Source organism: Opisthocomus hoazin, chromosome 2 (assembly GCF_030867145.1).
Source record: "Opisthocomus hoazin isolate bOpiHoa1 chromosome 2, bOpiHoa1.hap1, whole genome shotgun sequence".
Classification (NCBI taxonomy): domain Eukaryota; kingdom Metazoa; phylum Chordata; class Aves; order Opisthocomiformes; family Opisthocomidae; genus Opisthocomus; species Opisthocomus hoazin.
Window position 1 is genome coordinate 130,048,911 of NC_134415.1, and position 19,512 is coordinate 130,068,422.

General features: G+C 47.2%; 1 protein-coding gene across 2 annotated transcripts in view; it reads left to right on the forward strand.

The window, feature by feature from the left end:
* KIF13B (kinesin family member 13B) overlaps positions 1–19,512 on the forward strand; it is a 144,962-nt gene that overhangs the window by 43,662 nt on the left and 81,788 nt on the right. For both annotated transcript variants that reach the window (XM_075415039.1, XM_075415038.1), the window contains exon 3: positions 17,916–17,931. Coding sequence is in view for 1 of the 2 variants with exons in the window: in XM_075415038.1 (XP_075271153.1) it covers positions 17,916–17,931 (16 nt within the window). In the remaining variant the exon portion in view is untranslated. The remainder of the gene's footprint in view (positions 1–17,915; positions 17,932–19,512) is intronic.

Here is a 19,512-nt window from a genome sequence, read left to right on the forward strand (position 1 = left end):
TTGTGAAAAGATTTGGAGGTCCTTTTGGGGTTGCCTTTTCGGGTTTATTTCTGGAGGGAGAGGTGTTGAAAGGGAGTTCAAAAGAAAAAGCGTGCTGGGGAGATAAACAGCTCTGTATTTAAGAGCAGTGCAGGAAACAAATAGACGGCGTTGCTTGTGGGAAGCTCTTAGAAGTAATCAGTGATAAGAGCAAGGAAGGAGGAAATCTGGCTGGCAGCTGCTGCGCGGTCGGCAGCGCCTCTGACCTTGGCCCGTGGGTGCTTCGAAGCTGCCGGGGAAGGGTTTGCTGCCAGAGCCGCTGGATTTACCTGAATTCCCTTGGAAAGACGCAGTGAAATCTGCTGAAAACCTGCAGGGCGCAACTTCCCGTCGTGTGTTGGAGAGCCCCGCATCCCTTATTCAGGCATTGCTTAATATGTGTGATAGAAGAGGGTGATAGATTGGAGGACTCATGCTTGCACTCTTTAGATGCTTACTGAGAGTACCAGGAACAGCCTCCCGTCAGTCTGCCGTAGGGTGGGAATTGTATCCTCCTTGCAGACGCTTCTTTGCCCCGCCGTGGGACAACAGGAGAGTTGGCAAGAGTGAATGAGTCGTTGGCCAAAGTCCAGAGCCCAGGAGACTGGTTGGCAGGAAAGTACGTGGCAGGATTTAGTCTGACACAATTTATTTGGATAAAAGGGAAAACTGAGGGTGTACAGTGCGTGTTTCACCTTGCTAAATATCTGAATTCTCTTTCCAGACCTGTGAAATGATAACTTAATCCTTGATTGCTTCTTACAGTGCTGCAGGCCATAGTCTCTGGAAGAATGTTTTGTCAGCCAGAAATGATGCATAGCTTTACCAGCCCCAGTTACAAAGCCTATTCCAGCCAGCTAACTTCTGAATTAATTTGCGGCCAGATGCTTTTACACAATCTACATTGTAGCTTCTGCAGTTGGTACCACTAGTCATACTTCTCTGCCAATGCCTGTTACTGATTCTGATTTTTTTTCTGGCATGAATAAATTACCAACAGTAATGGAGAAGCCCTTAAGCAACTGCCAGATTTGGTTTTGGAGGTGATGGGTGTTGGTACAAGTGTTTCATGAAAGAATTTTTTTGTACACAAGAATAAATAAAGATCATTGGAACAAGAAGTAGGGAATAAAAGCTTATTCAAAATGACCTTCCCCTTTAAATACTTCAGGATTATCTGGTTCCCCAAATGAGAGCTTTCAGCTGGAACACAGTGGGCATGAAAGAACTGCGGTGCTTTGAAACAGTGACGTGGTGTGTTGACTCAAGAATAGTTCATGAAATATTTCCTACACTTAGAACTGACCACAGTGGTTTGCTGGGGTGGGAGGGAGAAGAATAGACAAAGCAGATGTGTAAGCTCATCACGTGGATAAAAGATGAATTTAGGAAATTTAAGGGCAGAGAGGAATGCTGCAGTGAGTCAGTAGCATTTACTTAGGAAGAAATAGTTGGGGTTTTACCTCCAAATGCTGAAGAAATCAGTATTTTGCAGAGAGAAAGAAATGGAAATGCTGAACATGCAAGCGATGTTTTAGTCCTGTAGCTAGGGACAACGACACCGCCAGGTTTGTGCCCCATGGCTGGACCTTCAGCTGCACCTTGGCTTTGCTGTATGCACTTTGTGCCCATGAGCCTGGGATCTGCCCTTCCTCTGCACTCCAAAGATGGTTTGGGTTTTTTTTTTTTGTCTTCAGAGCAAGTTCTTGGTGCAGATCTATACGCCTTCATGCAATTCTAGGTTTAAGCAAATAAATTTTAATTCTGCCTAGAGCACTAGGACGTTTTTTCAGCAGTCTGGAGCCATTAGTGAGGCACACAGGGAACACGGGAGCCGAGCTGTCATGATGAAGGCTTGCCTCTAATTTTCATAATATGCTGTATTTTCCCTTTGCTTCTCAGCAAACAGGTCAGTTGTAGCTTATTTCCCAGCCTCGTGCTGGGAAAAGAACGGCTGACTGGAATGTTACGCTGAGGAGAAGGATTTCTTTTCTAGGTCAGGCAGAAGAGCATCTTGGTGCAAAAATGTTACCCTGAAAAGCAGTAGTCAGAGGGGCTATGGAGGGGCTAGACTGCTTGTCTTGATGATTCCTTCTAGTTTTAGTTTTTTTGGGATAAAGATTTTATTTATTTCCTCATGCCAGGTACTCCAGCGTTAAGATTTCAGCCTTGAAAGCTTATTATAGTTTGGAAAAATGACAATACAAAAGAACTCCTGCTTTCTGTAGTGGGGAAATGGGTAGGTGAGGAAAGCAATCCCTTCTTAACGTTGTTCGTGGCAGAGCTGTAATCTTGCAGCTGCTGAACTGTTTGAGGGAGTTTTCCTAAACAGAGTGCTGGGTAAAAAAGCTTGAAATCTTCATAAGAAAAAGTAGTGTATCGGTGTATGCCAAAATGCTTCAAATTTCTGTTGACGTTCAGCATATGGGAAGTGTCAAAGTGGATATTGATTGCTGCCGGCTCGCTTATCTTCACGTTATGGGCTGAGTTTGCTAAAATGGGTGGGAGGAATACAGACAGTGTTGGAAGAGTTGATCGGGGGGAAGTTGTGTAGTCTGTGCTCTTGGGAAGAACGACAGTATGGCACGTTTCTCTTTTCTGAGAGATGTCAAACACTAATTTTATTATAGCTGAATGTCTGAGGCTTCTAATAGATGTCAAGATTTTTTTGAAGTGCTCTTTTTGAGATGCCGGTGTCTTGACAAGCTGCCGTTCTCAGATTCCTCTTTTACTGGAGTGGTTCAGGTGTGCTGAGCTGTTCTGTCACCTCCCAGGCTCCTCGGATGTCGATGGGAGGTTGGAGTTGAGAGTACAGAGATATTGTGCAACGACCTCCGGCTTATCACTGCGATCGTGCAACGTGTATGTGCTGAAGTAAGGAAATTCAGACGGTTACTGAACCGTGGAGGCAAGACAAATAACTTCTACGCTAATACCCGACCCTTCTTGCCTACAGCTCTTATCTTTCCCCGCCATACACAACTAAATCAACATAATTTGTGGTTTCTAGTGTGTGCACAGCTTTAAATACTGCTGGAGTTCCTAATTTGGAGTTGGATCTGAAACAGGCCGTGAATAGACTTGCCACATGAAAATAATGCTTTGTTTAGCAGCTGCCTGATTCTGGAGGCACCAAAAATGACTCCGAGGTATGAAGTTTTGCGCTGTGTGTGTGCCCAGAACTGCCCTCGTCAACAGCTGAGGACCCAGTGACTCTGAAATTGCACCAAGATTCAGAAAGTAACTGGACATTATATCCAATGACATTCACAACTTTGTAAATACACTGTGCATATACAAACCACACCATTAACATTGATTTCTTTACAAAAAGTGGCGACAGCAATGTCCTCTTTTCAACTGCAGCAGTTTCAAACATTACCTAATTGCTTAGTGGCTGGTGGACTTGCTAAAGAAGTCGGAGAACTGAGTCCATGCGTGTCCTCCAACAGGCATCACCCTTTTCAGAGAGAGGAGGATGGTACTCTTCACTTGAAGACAAGGCAAATTTGTGGAACCAGAAAACAAGGCAAAGGAGGTAGTTTGGGTTGTTATTTAGACCACCAGGCTGGAAGGTGTCTCCCCAGTTCACAGAATCACAGAATCACAGAATGGTAGGGGTTGGAAGGGACCTCCGTGGGTCATCTAGTCCAACCCTCCTGCCGAAGCAGGGTCACCTACAGCAGGCTGCACAGGACCTTGTCCAGGCGGGTCTTGAATATCTCCAGAGAAGGAGACTCCACAACCTCCCTGGGCAGCCTGTTCCAGTGCTCCGTCACCCTCAGAGAGAAGAAGTTCTTCCTCATGTTCAGACGGAACTTCCTGTGCCTCAGTTTGTGCCCATTGCCCCTTGTCCTGTCACTGGGCACCACTGAAAAGAGTCTGGCCCCATCCTCCTGACACCCACCCTGCAGATATTTGTAAGCATTTATTAGGTCCCCTCTCAGCCTTCTCTTCTTCAGGCTGAACAAGCCCAGCTCCCTCAACCTCTCCTCGTAGGAGAGATGCTCCAGTCCCCTCACCATCCTTGTAGCCCTCCGCTGGACTCTCTCCAGTAGCTCTTCATCTTTCTTGAACTGGGGAGCCCAGAACTGGACAGAGTACTCCAGATGAGGCCTCACCAGGGCAGTGTAGAGGGGAAGGAGAACCTCCCTCGTCCTCCTGGCCACACTCTTCTTGATGCACCCCAGGATCCCATTGGCCTTCTTGGCAGCCAGGGCACACTGTTGGCTCATGGTTAACCTGTCGTCCACCAGGACACCCAGGTCCCTCTCCACAGAACTGCTCTCCAGCAGGTCCACCCCAAGCCTGTACTGATAGTTGCAGTCATCCTGATTATCTAACATAAATTGCATGGAAAATTATGAGATAAATGACTGTAATTTCTTTGGGGATGTGGTGTTTACAGCAGAAAATATGTGGTAGGAGGTGTTACAGTATAGAGATTCTTCAGGGCCAAAGTAGTTCAGTGGAAGGAGAGTAGACAGGGAATTAGCAAGTGCTCAGGACAGTTAAGCATAGGAGGGACACCTCTTCCACACACTAAGTTTAGAGGGAGTTGGTGCATATTTAAAAGAAATAGAAGACATTACTAAAATGTTTTGAATGCTCTTGATAAATCATTTGTTTCCCTGGGTTGAAGAGTCATTTGAGGAATTTCTGTAACTTGCAATGATTAATATGAGGATGAAGAGCTTGTGGGCTGCTCTGGAGACATGGAACCTCCATGGCTACAGATCCTTTCAAGCTCCTGCCAATGGCTCGTGCTCTTTATGATGGACTGTTCCTTTTTTCTCTTCCTTGTTTGAAGCAGAGAGGTGCTGAAGTAGATTCATTTTTTGTCAAATGGTGTTGGATGCACACATTTGTGTATAGGTACATGTCTGTATATATAACTGAATCTGTGGAAAAAAGTCAGCTCTCTTCCAGAATGACTCCGGATGACGTATGTGTGTCTTCAAGGAAGACAGACAAAATCAAACTGGATTAAGATAGAGGCTCTAATGAGTTTATGAATTGGATGGTACAGCTGACTGATCTACACAAGGAGGAAAGACCGGGCTTGGTGAACTGAAAGAGTTCTTAAAATACCCTTTCATGGGTTAAAAAATCTGGTTCTCGTTCCTAGGTGCCCATAAAGGACTCCTCTCTCCCCACAATCCCCTTTCCCACCTTTATTTTCTACTTCCAGCTGCCAGTAGACGCCATTTAGAAATTTCTGCGGATGTCAGCATGTTTTTCTTTCTGAAGTGAGGGAGTGTTGACAGTTGTCAAATCCTGCGCAGGGGAGGTGAGCGGGGAGGGGGCCGGCGGAGGGGGGGGTCGTCTGGTGCAGTTGCTGGTGGTGGAGGAGCTACTGGCATCGGTTTGGCTTGGTCCCAGCTTTTACCCTTTTGCTGAGTCGGTAAGAAAACCCATCTTGCAACAAGGAATCGCAGTAAGCCTTGAGTTGGTGTTGAAGTGAGAAGAGTGAGACAAATCTTTCAAAAATATTGCTCTAGACTGCTCAAGCTGACTGAAAACAGATGTAGAAAAAGTTGTTTTGAAAGATTTTTTTTTCCCCAGGAGACCTGGTGACAGGTCCTCTGCCCTGATAGCTCTGCCGTAAACACACGCACAAATTCACATGCTGAAGTCAAAACTACTCTGCTGGGCAGAAGGCTGTGGGAGTAGGGCATGGCTACTTGGTGTCGGAAAGGCCTCACAAAATAAAAAGAAACACCTGTGCTGAATTTATGGTGAAAATTCTCTTTGTGGTTAAAATAATTTCCTCGTTGTTTCGTGAATGTCTTAGTGTGAATCTCAAAGAGGTGAAGAAAATTGCTGATAATTTAATCATTCGTGCTTGTTCCTTTAAGCTCTCCTAAATCCCACCTGCCACCCAAGAAAACAATGTGGGAAAACCCTACATTGTAAAAATGGGCATTTTACAATCTGAGGATGAAGAAGCTGGAGTTGAGGAGGTCTGAACACAATTCTTTCTCCACAGCTTACCTTGGCGTTAGACAAGCTGCGCTGTGAGTTGCACAACGAATTGTCAACTTGCTCACAAAAGAAATGGGAAAGAAATTCAGAATGGTAGCTGTTCTGAAACTGGGGCTTCATAACACGGTTTCTGCATTAATTGCAGATTAATTCTGTGTATTGACGGGAACTAGGGCTAGCAGTGTGAACAAAACCTTGACTGTGAGTCTTGGATCCTCTTGGAATTAAGGAGCTTGTGGCTTGGGGAAAGTGAAGGGGACGGGCTGAAACTCCTCTAACTGGAAAGTAAAATACCTTTTTGAAAACAAAAATCCCTCAAAAAACAACCCTCACTTCTGAGTGAAAAAGTTCTGCATGTGTCAGGTTTCAGGCAATAATTTAATAAGAGGAAAAAAATTAGCTCTTAGGTTCTAATATCACAGCCAAAAGGGTTTTGTTGGAGTTTTTTTGTGGGAGAAGGGGAGTACAAAATCAGCTGTTTGGTGCTGTGACATTTGGGGCAGTTCTGGTGATAATTCCGAAGAATTCCAAGTAAGCTATCAGACTCTGATCTGTTGAGCCCATTCTTTTCTTCCTACAGTCGTACTGTCGAGGGTTTGGGGGTTTTTCTTCTGATTAGAATCATAGAATCATAGAATGGTTTGGGTTGACAGGCACCTTAAAGATCATCTGGTTCCAACCTCCCTGCCATCAGCAGTGACAGCTTCCACCAGACCAGGGTGCTCAGAGCTCCATCCAGCCTGGCCTTGAGCACTGCCAGGGAGGGGGCAGCCACAGCTTCTCTGGGCAACCTGGGCCAGGGCCTCACCACCCTCACGGGGAAGAATTTCGTCCTAATCTCTAATCTAAATCTGCCCTCTTTTATTTTAGAGCCGTTCCCCCTTGTCCTATCACCACACCCCCTTGTGAAAAGCCCCTCTCCATCCTTCCTGTAGCCCCTGCAGGCACTGGCAGCTGCTCTAAGGTCACCCCGGAGCCTTCTCCTCTCCAGGCTGAACAGCCCCAACTCCCTCAACCTGTCCTCAGAGGAGAGGTGCTCCAGCCCTCGGATCATCTTCGTGGCCTCCTCTGGACCCGCTCCAACACATCCATGTCCTTCTTGTGTTGGGGGCTCCAGAGCTGGACGCAGGACTCCAGGTGGGGTCTCACGAGAGCGGAGTAAAGGGGCAGAATCCCCTCCCTCGCCCTGCTGGCCACGCTGCTCTGGATGCAGCCCAGGACACGGTTGGCTTTCTGGGCTGCAAGTGCACATTGCCGGCTCATGGTGAGCTTCTCATCCACCAAAGAAATATAATAAAGTCATTCTAATGGTACAGTTATTCGCATGCAACTGCTGTTAGTGCAGACTCTGCTGTGTCACTGCAAATGACGCCTTGTGAAGGGTTTTCCTCCCAAAACACCGGATGATTTGGTAGCCTGCAGTACGGCTCTCCTTTTCGAGTTCTCTAGCTTTAGGTTTATCCCATATGGTTTGTGTGGGCATTTTAATGTCTGCTTTTAGCGTAAACCCTGTGCCTTGCATAGCTTACAGTAGAGCGTTCTAGGATTAGTCCTGTGTAACAGTGACCTGGCTTTTTATCCCATTGCCTTAAGCTACAGGTTATACTGGAGGAGAACACTGTGTGTCGAGATGCCTGTGTTAGCTGATGCTGTAGAACAGGATGATCATACATGTTTCTGTACACAGAATCACAGAATCACAGAATAGTAGGGGTTGGAAGGGACCTCTGTGGGTCATCTAGTCCAACCCCCCTGCCGAAGCAGGGTCACCTACAGTAGGCTGCACAGGATCTTGTCCAGGCGGGTCTTGAATATCTCCAGAGAAGGAGACTCCACTACCTCCCTGGGCAGCCTGTTCCAGTGCTCCGTCACCCTCAGAGGGAAGAAGTTCTTCCTCATGTTCAGATGGAACTTCCTGTGCCTCAGTTTGTGCCCATTGCCCCTTGTCCTGTCACTGGGCACCATTGAAAAGAGCTTGGCCCCATCCTCCTGACACCCACCCTTCAGATATTTGTAGGCATTTAGAAGGTCCCCTCGCAGCCTTCTCTTCTTCAGGCTGAACAAGCCCAGCTCCCTCAGCCTTTCCTCGTAGGGGAGATGCTCCAGTCCCCTCACCATCCTTGTAGCCCTCCGCTGGACTCTCTCCAGTAGCTCTTCATCTTTCTTGAACTGGGGAGCCCAGAACTGGACAGAGTACTCCAGATGAGGCCTCACCAGGGCAGTGTAGAGGGGAAGGAGAACCTCCCTCGTCCTGCTGGCCACACTCTTCCTGATGCACCCCAGGATCCCATTGGCCTATACACCTATACACTTATACACATATAACAGACATACGTGTGCTGCGGTGTCTGCCTCTTCGGGAGCTCCTCACGCGGCTCCTGGGCTGGCTGGAGGTGGCCTTTGACTAAGGCAAGCTGTGCAGTGGTCCCAGAGGCAGAACAGGTTTTCTGCCAACTCCCAAGGCTAGGACTGTCGTGTTTCCATTGGGAGATCTGTCAGGGGAGTTAACAGGCTGCCAAATCCGAAGAGGGCTTTGCTTCCTCCCTCCCGTGGACTATAAAATGGTAGCTACATCAGGCCTTATTAAAAAATATTGAAATTCACAATAGTAATTGCAAGTTTGGGTACTGGCTGTTCACCAGACATTCTCTGGAGCACAATTGTATCCCAAGGTCCGAGTGTTTACAAACAGAAGGATAAAGCTGTAACCCCCTTGTCATGACACCAGCTTTATGGGATACATGCACCACTTGAATGTGGTCAGGACTAAGCAGATTATTGTACTAACAATACAGAAAATTTAACTCCGAGTAGAAAACACCCCAGACCCACAAAGCTGCTCTTCACCCCAGTTCTTGGGGTTTGGGGGCTTTTGTTTTTTTTCCAGAGTGAACTGGCAAAAATTAGTTTAGTCAGTAGAAACTAAGTAACTGCCAACTATGCCTGGAATGCCTTGGAGCACTGGAGGAATTTTCCAAGTAACAGTGATTACTTTTGTTCCTTTTAGCTACACAAGGTTAGGCTTTGAACCTTGTGTGCTCTTTCACATTTTCTTTTGACGTATTTGGGGATTTTGTTTTAAAAAAGAGACTGTTTCTGCTCGCAAAAGATCTGTAGTTCGAATAGGGCAGCACCGTTTCCTCCCAAAGAGCTCAGTAGTGCTGTGGAGGTAAAGCCCATACTCCAGAAAAATAGTATTAATTGGGGGATATCCAGAAATTGGAGTCGGGTGCAACTCAGCAATTTGATACCGCTTGGTCTACATGTAAAAATGGGGAAATAATATTTATAAACTGCTAAAAATGGGGGAAGAATATTTATAAACTGTTAAACCCAGCAACCTTAAGCCCTTTATCTTCTGAAATATTCTAGGAAACTGGTTTTCTGAGTGTTGTAGGATAAGAAGCCTGAAGTGATTGAACTTGATTTAGTTGACGTTTCTTCCCATCGTATACCGAGCTGCAGCAAAATGTGTTGCACGTTGCGTTTGTCTGATATGTGGAAAGGGAGGAAAAAATTATCAACGAAATCTGCTATTTCTTGTCACTTGTCACAGAATCCCAGCATGGCAGGGGTTGGCAGGGAGCTCTGTGGGTCACCCAGCCCAACCCCCTGCCCAAGCAGGGTCACCCAGAGCAGCGGGCACAGCACCGTGACCAGGCGGGGCTGGAATATCTCCAGAGAAGGAGACTCCACAGCCCCTCTGGGCAGCCTGGGCCAGGGCTCCGTCACCCTCCGAGGGAAGAAGTTCTTCCTCGGGTTCAGGTGGAACTTCCCAGGCTTCAGTTTGTGCCTGTTGCCCCTTGTCCTGTCACTGGGCACCACTGGAAAGAGTTTGGCCCCGTCCTCCTGACCCCCACCCTGCAGATACTTAGAGGCATTTCTAAGGTCCCCTCTCAGCCTTCTCTTCTCCAGGCTGAACAAGCCCAGCTCCCTCAGCCTTTCCTCGTAAGAGAGATGCTCCAGTTCCCTCCTCATCCTTGTGGTCCTGCGCTGGCCTCTCTCCAGTAGCTCCTCATCTTTCTTGAAGTGGAGAGCCCAGAACTGGGCACAGTACTCCAGATGGGACCTCACTAGGGCAGAGCAGAGGGGGAGGAGAACCTCCCTTGACCTGCTGGCCACACTGTTCTTAATGCACCCCTTTCAGTTACGTCTATGCTAGTAAAATAATTAAATATATTGTCTAAATTTTATTTCTCCGTTGGCTGGCTTTCTTTTATGCTAGGAAAGAAATTCTGCAGCTAAAATTTAAACAGTAGATCACATTCTCTTCAAAAAACCCTACTTTGAATCATTTATTCATATAGGAAAAAAAAAAAACCAAACTACAAATTAAAGAATCTGCTTCAGAAAGATAGCTGGGGTCCGAAACTTCAAACAAATGCAAGATCTTCCTGAAAATTCTTTGTGCTTACGTGCTGACCTGGTGTGCCTGAGGTTGTCTGCCTTGAGACTTGCTGGTGCTCGAGCTCTTCAGTAATTCCTACACCACTTCGCAGCTTCTCCACCCTGGGAAGTTCCCATTGTACAGGGGGGGATATATTTGCTTCTTCTTGACGGAAGGTAAACTTACAAATCATAAGCCATGTTATTCCGAAATGAAAGACTACAAAGTAGTGGTTCCTTCAATCCTGCCTCCAGTTACAGGCAGGTATCCAACGCCGAGACATCAGGAGCGATGCACAGGGCCTTTGGTATTCTGCTCCATCTACACCCAGTATTCACCCTCTGAGATAGAGCTAGGGGTCAAATTCACGATTTTGTCTTGCTTGAAGGATGAGTTTTCTTGAAAAACCCTTCAGTTCATGAAAACCGTTGCCTTTTAACCCATTGCTCTTCAAACAGAGCCTGCATTTGCTTAGCGAAGCTCTGCGCTGAGTTTCTGTGAATGTGATACTGAATTTTGCTGCTATGTTCCCAAGCATCCTTACCCTGCTGTGCTGAGGTTTTTTTTCCCCAGAGGCAGTTGTGAAAGTTTGAGTGGGGAAGTTCGTGGCAGCTCAGTGAGTGAGGAGGAGCACGGGAAAACACTGTACAGAAGCCACAAAAGAAATGGAGCATTATAGTTCAAGGTTTTTCATACGGGTACTGTTTGGGGCGTACTTAACTAGGGAAAGGAAGGTCTGTGCGGACAACTAATTCTGCCCAGTGTAGCATTAGTTATTTGGTTCCAGGGAATAGCTGATGTGTGATGCAGTTGTGTGCTTATGTCAGAACTTAGCATAGTTACAGAATCATAGAATGGTTTGGGTTGGAAGGGACCTTAAAGATCATCCGGTTCTAACCCCCCTGCCATCAGCAGGGACATCTTCCACCAGCCCAGGGTGCTCACAGCTCCATCCAGCCTGGCCTTGAACTCTGCCAGGGAGGGGACAGCCACAGCTTCTCTGGGCAACCTGGGCCAGGGCCTCACCACCGTCAAGGGGAAGAATTTCTTCCGAATATCTCATCTAAATCTGCCCTCTTTTAGTTTAGAGCCATTCCCCGTTGTCCTATCACTACCCGCCCTTGTGAAAAGCCCCTCTCCATCCTTCCTGTAGCCCCTTCAGGCACTGGCAGCTGCTCTAAGGTCACCCCGCAGCCTTCTCTTCTCCGGGCTGAACAGCCCCAACTCCCTCAGCCTGTCCTCGAAGGAGAGGTGCTCCAGCCCTCGGATCATCTTCGTGGCTCTCCTCTGGACCCGTTCCAACACTTCCATGTCCTTCCTATGTTGGGGGCTCCAGAGCTGGACACAGGACTCCAGGTGGGGTCTGACGAGAGCGGAGTAAAGGGGCAGAATCCCCTCCCTCGCCCTGCTGGCCACGCTGCTCTGGATGCAGCCCAGGACACGGTTGGCTTTCTGGGCTGCAAGCACACATTGCCGGCTCATGGTGAGCTTCTCATCCACCAGTACCCCCAAGTCCTTCTCCTCAGGGTGCTCTCGAGCCACCCCCCGCCCAGCCTGTGCTTGTGTTTGGGATTGCCCTGACCCACGTGCAGGACCTTGCGCTTGGCCTTGTTGAACTTCCTGCGGTTCACGCAGGCCCACCTCTCCAGCCTGTCCAGGCCCCTCTGAATGTGATCCCTTCCCTCCGGCGTGTCAGCCACACCACACAGCTTGGTGTCGTCGGCAAACTGGCTGAGGGTGCACTCAGTCCCACTGTCCATGTCACTGACAAAGATACTGAACAGCACCGGCCCCAGTACCAATCCCTGAGGCACACCGCTTGTCACTGGTCTCCACCTGTTGTTGTACTGTTTCTATCTGCAACAAATTATTAATAAAATCACAAAGTGGCTGAGGTTGGAAAGGACCTCTTGAGGTCCTCAGACATTGGTCCTTTAGGTGCCACTCTGGAGTTTCTTTCCTTTGACTTGTAATGAGACCACGTCCGGGGCTGCTTACCCTGTTGTGTCGACGTTCCCCTGTGCGCGGAGCGGGAGCGAAGACTTGGTTACAGCAGAGCATTTCTCATCCAGATTCGTGGCCATCGTGGGCATGAGCGTTGTGACAGACTCTGTGAGTATGGGACATGGACAGTTTACCTTCTGATAAGAAGTATCAGAAACACAGTGGTTTGGACTATGTTGGTACAGACTTGAAAAAGAATGAACATGCTACGAAGCAGAGTTGTTCCTGCATCCAAAGAATTGAATTACTGTGACACGTGATGCCAACTTTACTTTTAATAAAATATGTGTGAATTCCAATCGATCTAAGGCAAGCTAACTAAGCTGCGAGCAGAAAGGGGTGGTCTTACGGAGGGGTCGCTGGGAGACTCGGACACCTTGCTGCTGTTAAGCCCCAGGTAGTTTTCCCCCCCATCAGTGTGTTCTTTTCTAGTTGTGTTTTTAGCTACTTTCTGGAGTTTGTGCTGAGCAGTTCCTGGTGAAGGGCATGAAACAGCGCTAATTACGTTGGAATTTGATATGCTTGCTTTTGCAGTGGTTATGGAAGATTGAAAGGGGAAAGCAATAATAATTTCTGGGGATTTGCTGGGACTTCCGTAATTCATAGTTACTGGTCTAGTTGTTCCCTCTCCCATTTTCTTTTTTTAACCTGCAAATTATTCTTATTTTTTCGCTTTTCCAGAAGCTTCTAAAAATGATAAAATGTTATGTTTCAATTCCATAAATCCAGTTTGGCCTCGTGCCACTGGGCAGCATCATCCAGATTTATAGTTTGGATGTTGTTGCGGTCGCTGCTGGCATAGGAAATTTTCTTTTAAAAAAAAAGAAAAGAAAAAAATTGCCTGGCTTGTCAGATCATGTCCTACAGCCCCTGTACCTCTTTTCCCTGCTTCCTGACTTGCTGCCTCCCACCTTTCTTCTCCCGTCTGCCTCATCTGCCCAGCTGTGATTTAGACAAGCAGCAAGATGTGCTGCGACGGATTCAGAGCGTCTGCTGATTTGCCAGCTGGCTGCTGGCTCTGAGCTGCCGGGTCAGCCAGACAGAAGACAGAACAGATAAGGTCTGAGCTGTCCTCGCCTCCTCCCAGTAGTGTTTCACCTCCCCTCACTCACTGTGGTGTTTTCACCACGAGATTTGCAAAATCTCAGATATACTTCAGGTCACCGTACCTTCCCCCTCCTTTTGAACATGGAAAGCCAGAGTAAAAACTGATCTGAGATAGCATTAAAATAGCACTAATAGCTGTGGCTGACCCAAGTGGTTTATTGTGCTTGAATGGATAATTTAATTATTGGAGATTCTATTCATTTTTTAAAAAAAAACAGAAGCAGTAATGGCGTTGAATATATACTGATGGTCTCAGCTGGGAACTGCTCTGTTTTTATCTGATGTTTAAACTGTGGTTGGTGAAACCACTGGCATTTTTATAGGAAAGCAAATGTGTCTTGGTGCAGCAGCTTACGCTGTGTAAGAGCTAGCTTGAAAAGAGATGATTACTCAGGGCTGCATGGCTTCATTCACTCTCGAAACGGCACGTATATTCACTTGGCTGCAACAAATAAAATAGTATTAAATGTAGGCAGTTGTGTTAGACTATTCCCTGTCTCCCTTTTTTTTTTAATTTTAGTAACCTAGATACATTAGAGTCCCCCTACTTCTGTTTGACATTGGGTTGAAAATGGACAAAAGAGGGGAGCTGGTGAAGGAAAGTCCTGTCAGCCTGGATTCAAGTGAAAATATGTGGCTGAAAACATCTTAGTGACATCCTTCAGTAGCTAAAAAATAAGTTTTCCCTTCCAGTCTGGACATTTCTGCTGCATTTGAGCTGGATGTGAGTTACTGGCTGTCAGCCGAGGAGCGGTGGCAAGCCCTGCCCACGCCCGTGGAACGGCAGCGTCCTCGGCGAAGCTGCTGGGCTTTACGGGTCCGGCAGCGATGGGTTCGCTGCGTGCTCCTCGTCACTCGCTACCTCGCAGACACTGCGTTGGACGTGGGTTTCGCTGTGAGCAGTTTGCGGGCGGCACAGCTGTACATGATCCGTTCTGCTTTCGAACTGCTTGTGATTCTTTACAATCGGTTTCGATTGCAAGTTGTCACTATTAGAATCCGCTGGAGTTTTTTTGCTAATGTGAGCCTTATCCATAGGAAATGTTTTTTGCGTGTGTTGCTGTCATCCCTGTTTTTTTGTAGGTGACGCTGTTGCTTGGCATTTACCTTTTCATCACCTCTGAGATGGACTGTGGCAATGCGGGCTAGAGGGCTAGAGCACAGAGGGCTGGAGCACCTCTCCTCTGAGGACAAGCTGAGGGAGTTGGGGCTGTTCAGCCTGGAGAAGAGAAGGCTCCGGGGTGACCTTAGAGCAGCTGCCAGTGCCTGAAGGGGCTACAGGAAGGATGGAGAGGGGCTTTGCACAAGGGGGTGTGGTGATAGGACAAGGGGGAACGGCTCTAAACTAAAAGAGGGCAGATTGAGATTAGATATTGGGAAGAAATTCTTCCCCATGAGGGTGGTGAGGCCCTGGCCCAGGTTGCCCAGAGAAGCTGTGGCTGCCCCCTCCCTGGCAGCATTCAAGGCCAGGCTGGATGGAGCTGTGAGCACCCTGGTCTGGTGGAAGATGTCCCTGCTGATGGCAGGGGGGTTGGAACCAGATGATCTTTACGGTCCCTGCCAACCCAAACCATTCTGTGATTCTGTGACTGCACTGCACTTGGGCATGGAGCCTTCTTGAACACCCACCGCTTCCAGGCTGCTGTGGTTGCTCTATCCCCGTAGTGTGGCCAGCAGGTCAAGGGAGGTTCTCCTTCCCCTCTACACTGCCCTAGTGAGGCCCCATCTGGAGTACCGTGACCAGTGCTGGGCTCCCCAGTTCAAGAAAGATGAGGAGCTACTGGAGAGAGGCCAGCAGAGGGCTACGAGGATGGTGAGGGGGCTGGAGCATCTCTCCTACGAGGAGAGGCTGAGGGAGCTGGGCTTGTTCAGCCTGGAGAAGAGAAGGCTGAGAGAGGACCTTAGAAATGCCTCTAAATATCTGCAGGGTGGGGGTCAGGAGGACGGGGCCAGACTCTTTCCAGTGGTGCCCAGCGACAGGACAAGGGGCAATGGGCACAAACTGAAGCCTGGGAAGTTCCAGCTGAACCCGAGGAAGAACTTCTTCCCTCTGAGGGTGACGGAGCCCTGGCCCAGGCTGCCCAGAGGGGCTGTGGAGTCTCCTTCTCTGGAGATATTCAAACCCCGCCTGGCCGCGGTGCTGTGCCTCCTGCTCTGGGTGACCCTGCTTGGGCAGGGGGTTGGGCTGGGTGACCCACAGAGGTCCCTTCCAACTCCTGCCATGCTGTGATTCTGTGGTTCTCTATCTATTCATTTCCCACAGGATTTTGAATCAGGCTGAGAATCTTTTCATGGGTTCCTGGGCCCAGCTATCGCCGCGTGCAGCTGCAGCGTTAAGGGGTCCGTATGTGCACAGCACAATGCTGCGTGATTCAGTGAGCACCCTCAGCGCTTCCCGTAGGGAAGCATTTGTCCAATTTATTCTCTTCTTGGTCCAAAGTACACAGAACGAGCTGCAGCTCTGGATAACTGGGCTGTCTCCTGAACACTGTATGCTGGGGTTCTTGGGTGTAGGGCTTCTGTTTGCACATGTCTGGATTAAGCAAGTCTGCAAGCGAGACGTGGTTTTGTGTGTTTGTGCAGTGCTTTAGAAAATGAGATACTTACTTTAAGACCTTTATTCTGAACTAAGCTTGATGATTTACATAGTCAAGTATAATCCATCCTCTTAAAACTGTATATGTGATATGACTTCTGAGATTATATCCTGATTGCTGCTTTAATCCAAACATTAAATCATGCGTGCTGTAATGAGGGCTGGAAAGCTCAACTGCGTGGTCGCGATACAATCCTGCCTTGGAGCTGGGCTGGGGAAGATAAGCATAACTGCGTGCTGAAGTAAAGAGCAGCAGCACACCTTTGTGTGTGAAACTCAAACTCAGAATCCAGACTGGCTGCTCTCTGTGTTTTACAATGAGAATGATCTTCCTCTAGGAGCAGGAGTAAGCCTGCTTTGTAAGCAGGAGCACCCCTAAAACCCACCTGGCAGTTTCCAGTGAAGTCCTTCAGCAAAACGCTTCACCAGCATTTCAGAGCACAGAGAGCTGAGAGAACTCTTGCGTCTCTCTCAGAGTAATCCCAAAGGGCTCTCTGGTGTCTTCTCTGTCTGGATCAAAGCCCTGGTGAAGGATGTTCCCTCAATACACCTCCATATCTACGACCCACCCAGGGGCAACAGAGATGGTCGAGAGTCTGAACCAAGGACCTTGGGAGAGCTTCTGTTCAAACATAGCCTGATGGTGGGGGGGAAAGTGGTCGTGTTGTTATTGCTTACTTGAGTGACCCTGCGATGTGGCTGTCGTGGGGTAACCTTGACTTAAATAATCCTCCTGCATAGCAGGTCACGCCGACTGCTCTCCAAAGTCACCGTCGTTCCTGTTATGTCAAACAGATATGCGTGTTAGATGCAAGGCTGAGTAAAAAGAGGTGATGGACTTGCTTAATAAAGAATTATTTTGGAGGGGCAATGCTGAGGAATTATTATTTTTAAACTTGCTTCTCAACCCACATGAGCAGCAAGAAGTCTGAGAGTAATCTTACATGGCTCCCACGTCTGGCTCCTGCCCTGTTCAAAAGAAGTCAGTGATGCTTGTCACAAGGCTTTACTTGTTACCGCTGTCAAGAGCTTCCTAATCTCATTTGGAACGTCCAGGACAAGGCAAATATTGGTTCCTCGTTGTTGTTTGTTTGATGCATTTCTCCAGTCTGCTGCATGTGGGAAGACTGCGTAACTTGCTGTCGGGGCATTGACTGATGCAGTGCTGTTGTTTTAAAGGTCGTTTTGTACTTGTTGTTTAAAAAACAAACAAACCCACAGACTTCTAAATTATGTACGTAACAGATTAAAGGCATTGCTGTTCTCTGCTCATTCTTTTTGGGAAACAAATGTTTGCTGTGCTGTCCCAGCAACCGTGAGAGACCTGACTTGGGCAGGTCCAAGGGTTGGACTCTGACATTTCCTCTTGAATGACTCTCCTGCAGTTTCTGTTCAAGTGGTTTTGGAAATTTTTACGTGCTTGGGTACTTTGTTTTTAAGAAACAGTGACAGCCAAAAAGCTACACAGAGAGGTGTCAGAAGAAAAAATGAACTGGGAGAGAATGAGGAGGAGATGGTGGCAGCACGAGGAGAATCAGTGGCTTTGAATTTAAAATCAGCTTATTCAGAGCAGCATCTCAAATCTTACTCCTGAAAAGAGATAAGCATTGGTTTATAAAATGACTTGGGGTCTGTAAGCAAGGGGAGATCTGAGGAGAGAAATGAACTATTTAAATACAGTGTTCCAATGATGAGATAGTAATGATAGAGTAATTAAGCTAAAATCACTACAACTAACGATCTTTGCTTTTCTTTTGTCCTTTTTCTTACCCTCACCCCGTACCAAATCCTTTCTGCTCCTGCTGCTTTGGGGAACAGTAGGACCCAACCAAAGGTAAGGGCTTTTATTGCACATTAAATCAGTGTGGGAAAAAATTGTCATGTCACTTATTCGGTCTGGGGTTATCCAAGTCTTAAAAGCATTTTGAAAACCAGCTCTGCAGTTGGTCAGCTGTTGAGTAAGAAACTCGAAGCATCTCCTTGCTGCAGAAGCACCGCCTAGCCCGTGCCAAAAAATGAGTCACAGGAACAAATGAGAACACACATACTCAGCATTACAGGCTGTGAATGGAAGACTGCTTGGTGCTGGTGGGCTGTTAAAAGCAGTTTCTGATATTTGTGTTCGAGCAAACTCATTTTGTTGTTACGGCTTATGATCCCGTGACTTTGTGTTTGGTATGAAGACATCTGTCTCCACCCTAGCATGTCAGGACTCAGCTGTGGTGATGTGGTCATGTAGCCAGTGATGTTCTAGTAAATGCCCTGAAGGCATGGGGTGTTATAATAATATTTAATTATATAATAAAGTCAAAGACCAAAAAAACCTTAATTTAAATAAACAAGCTGTTGGTTCTTCAATTAGAGGATGTAAAATGAACACTTTTTTCTCTTGATGCTCAGACGTTAATGCAGAATAGGCAAAAGAGCGCAATGTATTTTTGAAGGTAAGTTATTTAAATTTCAAGGGTGTTGCTGTAGCATTAGCATAGAAGTAGGTAGTAAGTTTGGATGTGTTGGTAGGATGGATTTTCAACTCTTGCATATTTTAGTTTAAATACTTGAGGACGATTTGCTCTATTGCTGCTTCACTAAAATGGAACGTGAAGATGTGTGAACAGATACAATGAAATCTGCAGAAACGATGAGGTGTGAGGGTTCGGAAGGGACGTGAGGTGCTGGCGTGGCACGCTTGCTCTGCCGGCAAATGTCAGCTACGTAGCGGTGCAGAACATCTGAAGGGGAAAGAGCAGCCTTCGTTAAGCTTGGAGGAGAAATAAACAGCCAAAGAGCAACACATTGCTCTTCCCCTTTCCTGTGTCCTACAGGGTAAATTGTGCCCGTGTAAATGTAGGTCAGATATTACCCTGATTTTTTTTTTTTTATTCATGCAAACACATGCGTGGGGGAGTTGTTTTTGCAAGTGTCTGTCCCAAAATCTACGCTGTCTTACTGGAGGTCAGCTTTCACGATGAAAGGTGCCTGGGGACCTTTAAATGGATTTACCCCAAAATTGAAACTTCTGTATTTAAGAATATCGTAGTGCTATTCCTCTTGTGGTAAAACTGACTTGCTCTGGATTGTTCTTTATGAGTATTAGACTGTTTGTTAGCAGTGTGTAAATATGTACTCCTGTTGTACACAAAGAGGTTCCAACCCTAAGGCACATTTTTAATTTATGCAGACACGAGACGCGGGGAGATGGTAGGCACAAACAGCCGGCGGACATCTGTCAGTTTGCAAAACATAAAGTAGTGTGAAAAAATGAATTGCAAGGATGGATTTAAAGGAAGATACCGAGAGCTCCTTGGCGTGCACTTGGTTGCTACATGGGGAGCTTTTGGAGAGCATGGAATGGGATTCACACAGAAATAAAAAGAAATAAAAACAAGGAACAAATAAAAGCAAGGAACAGGTT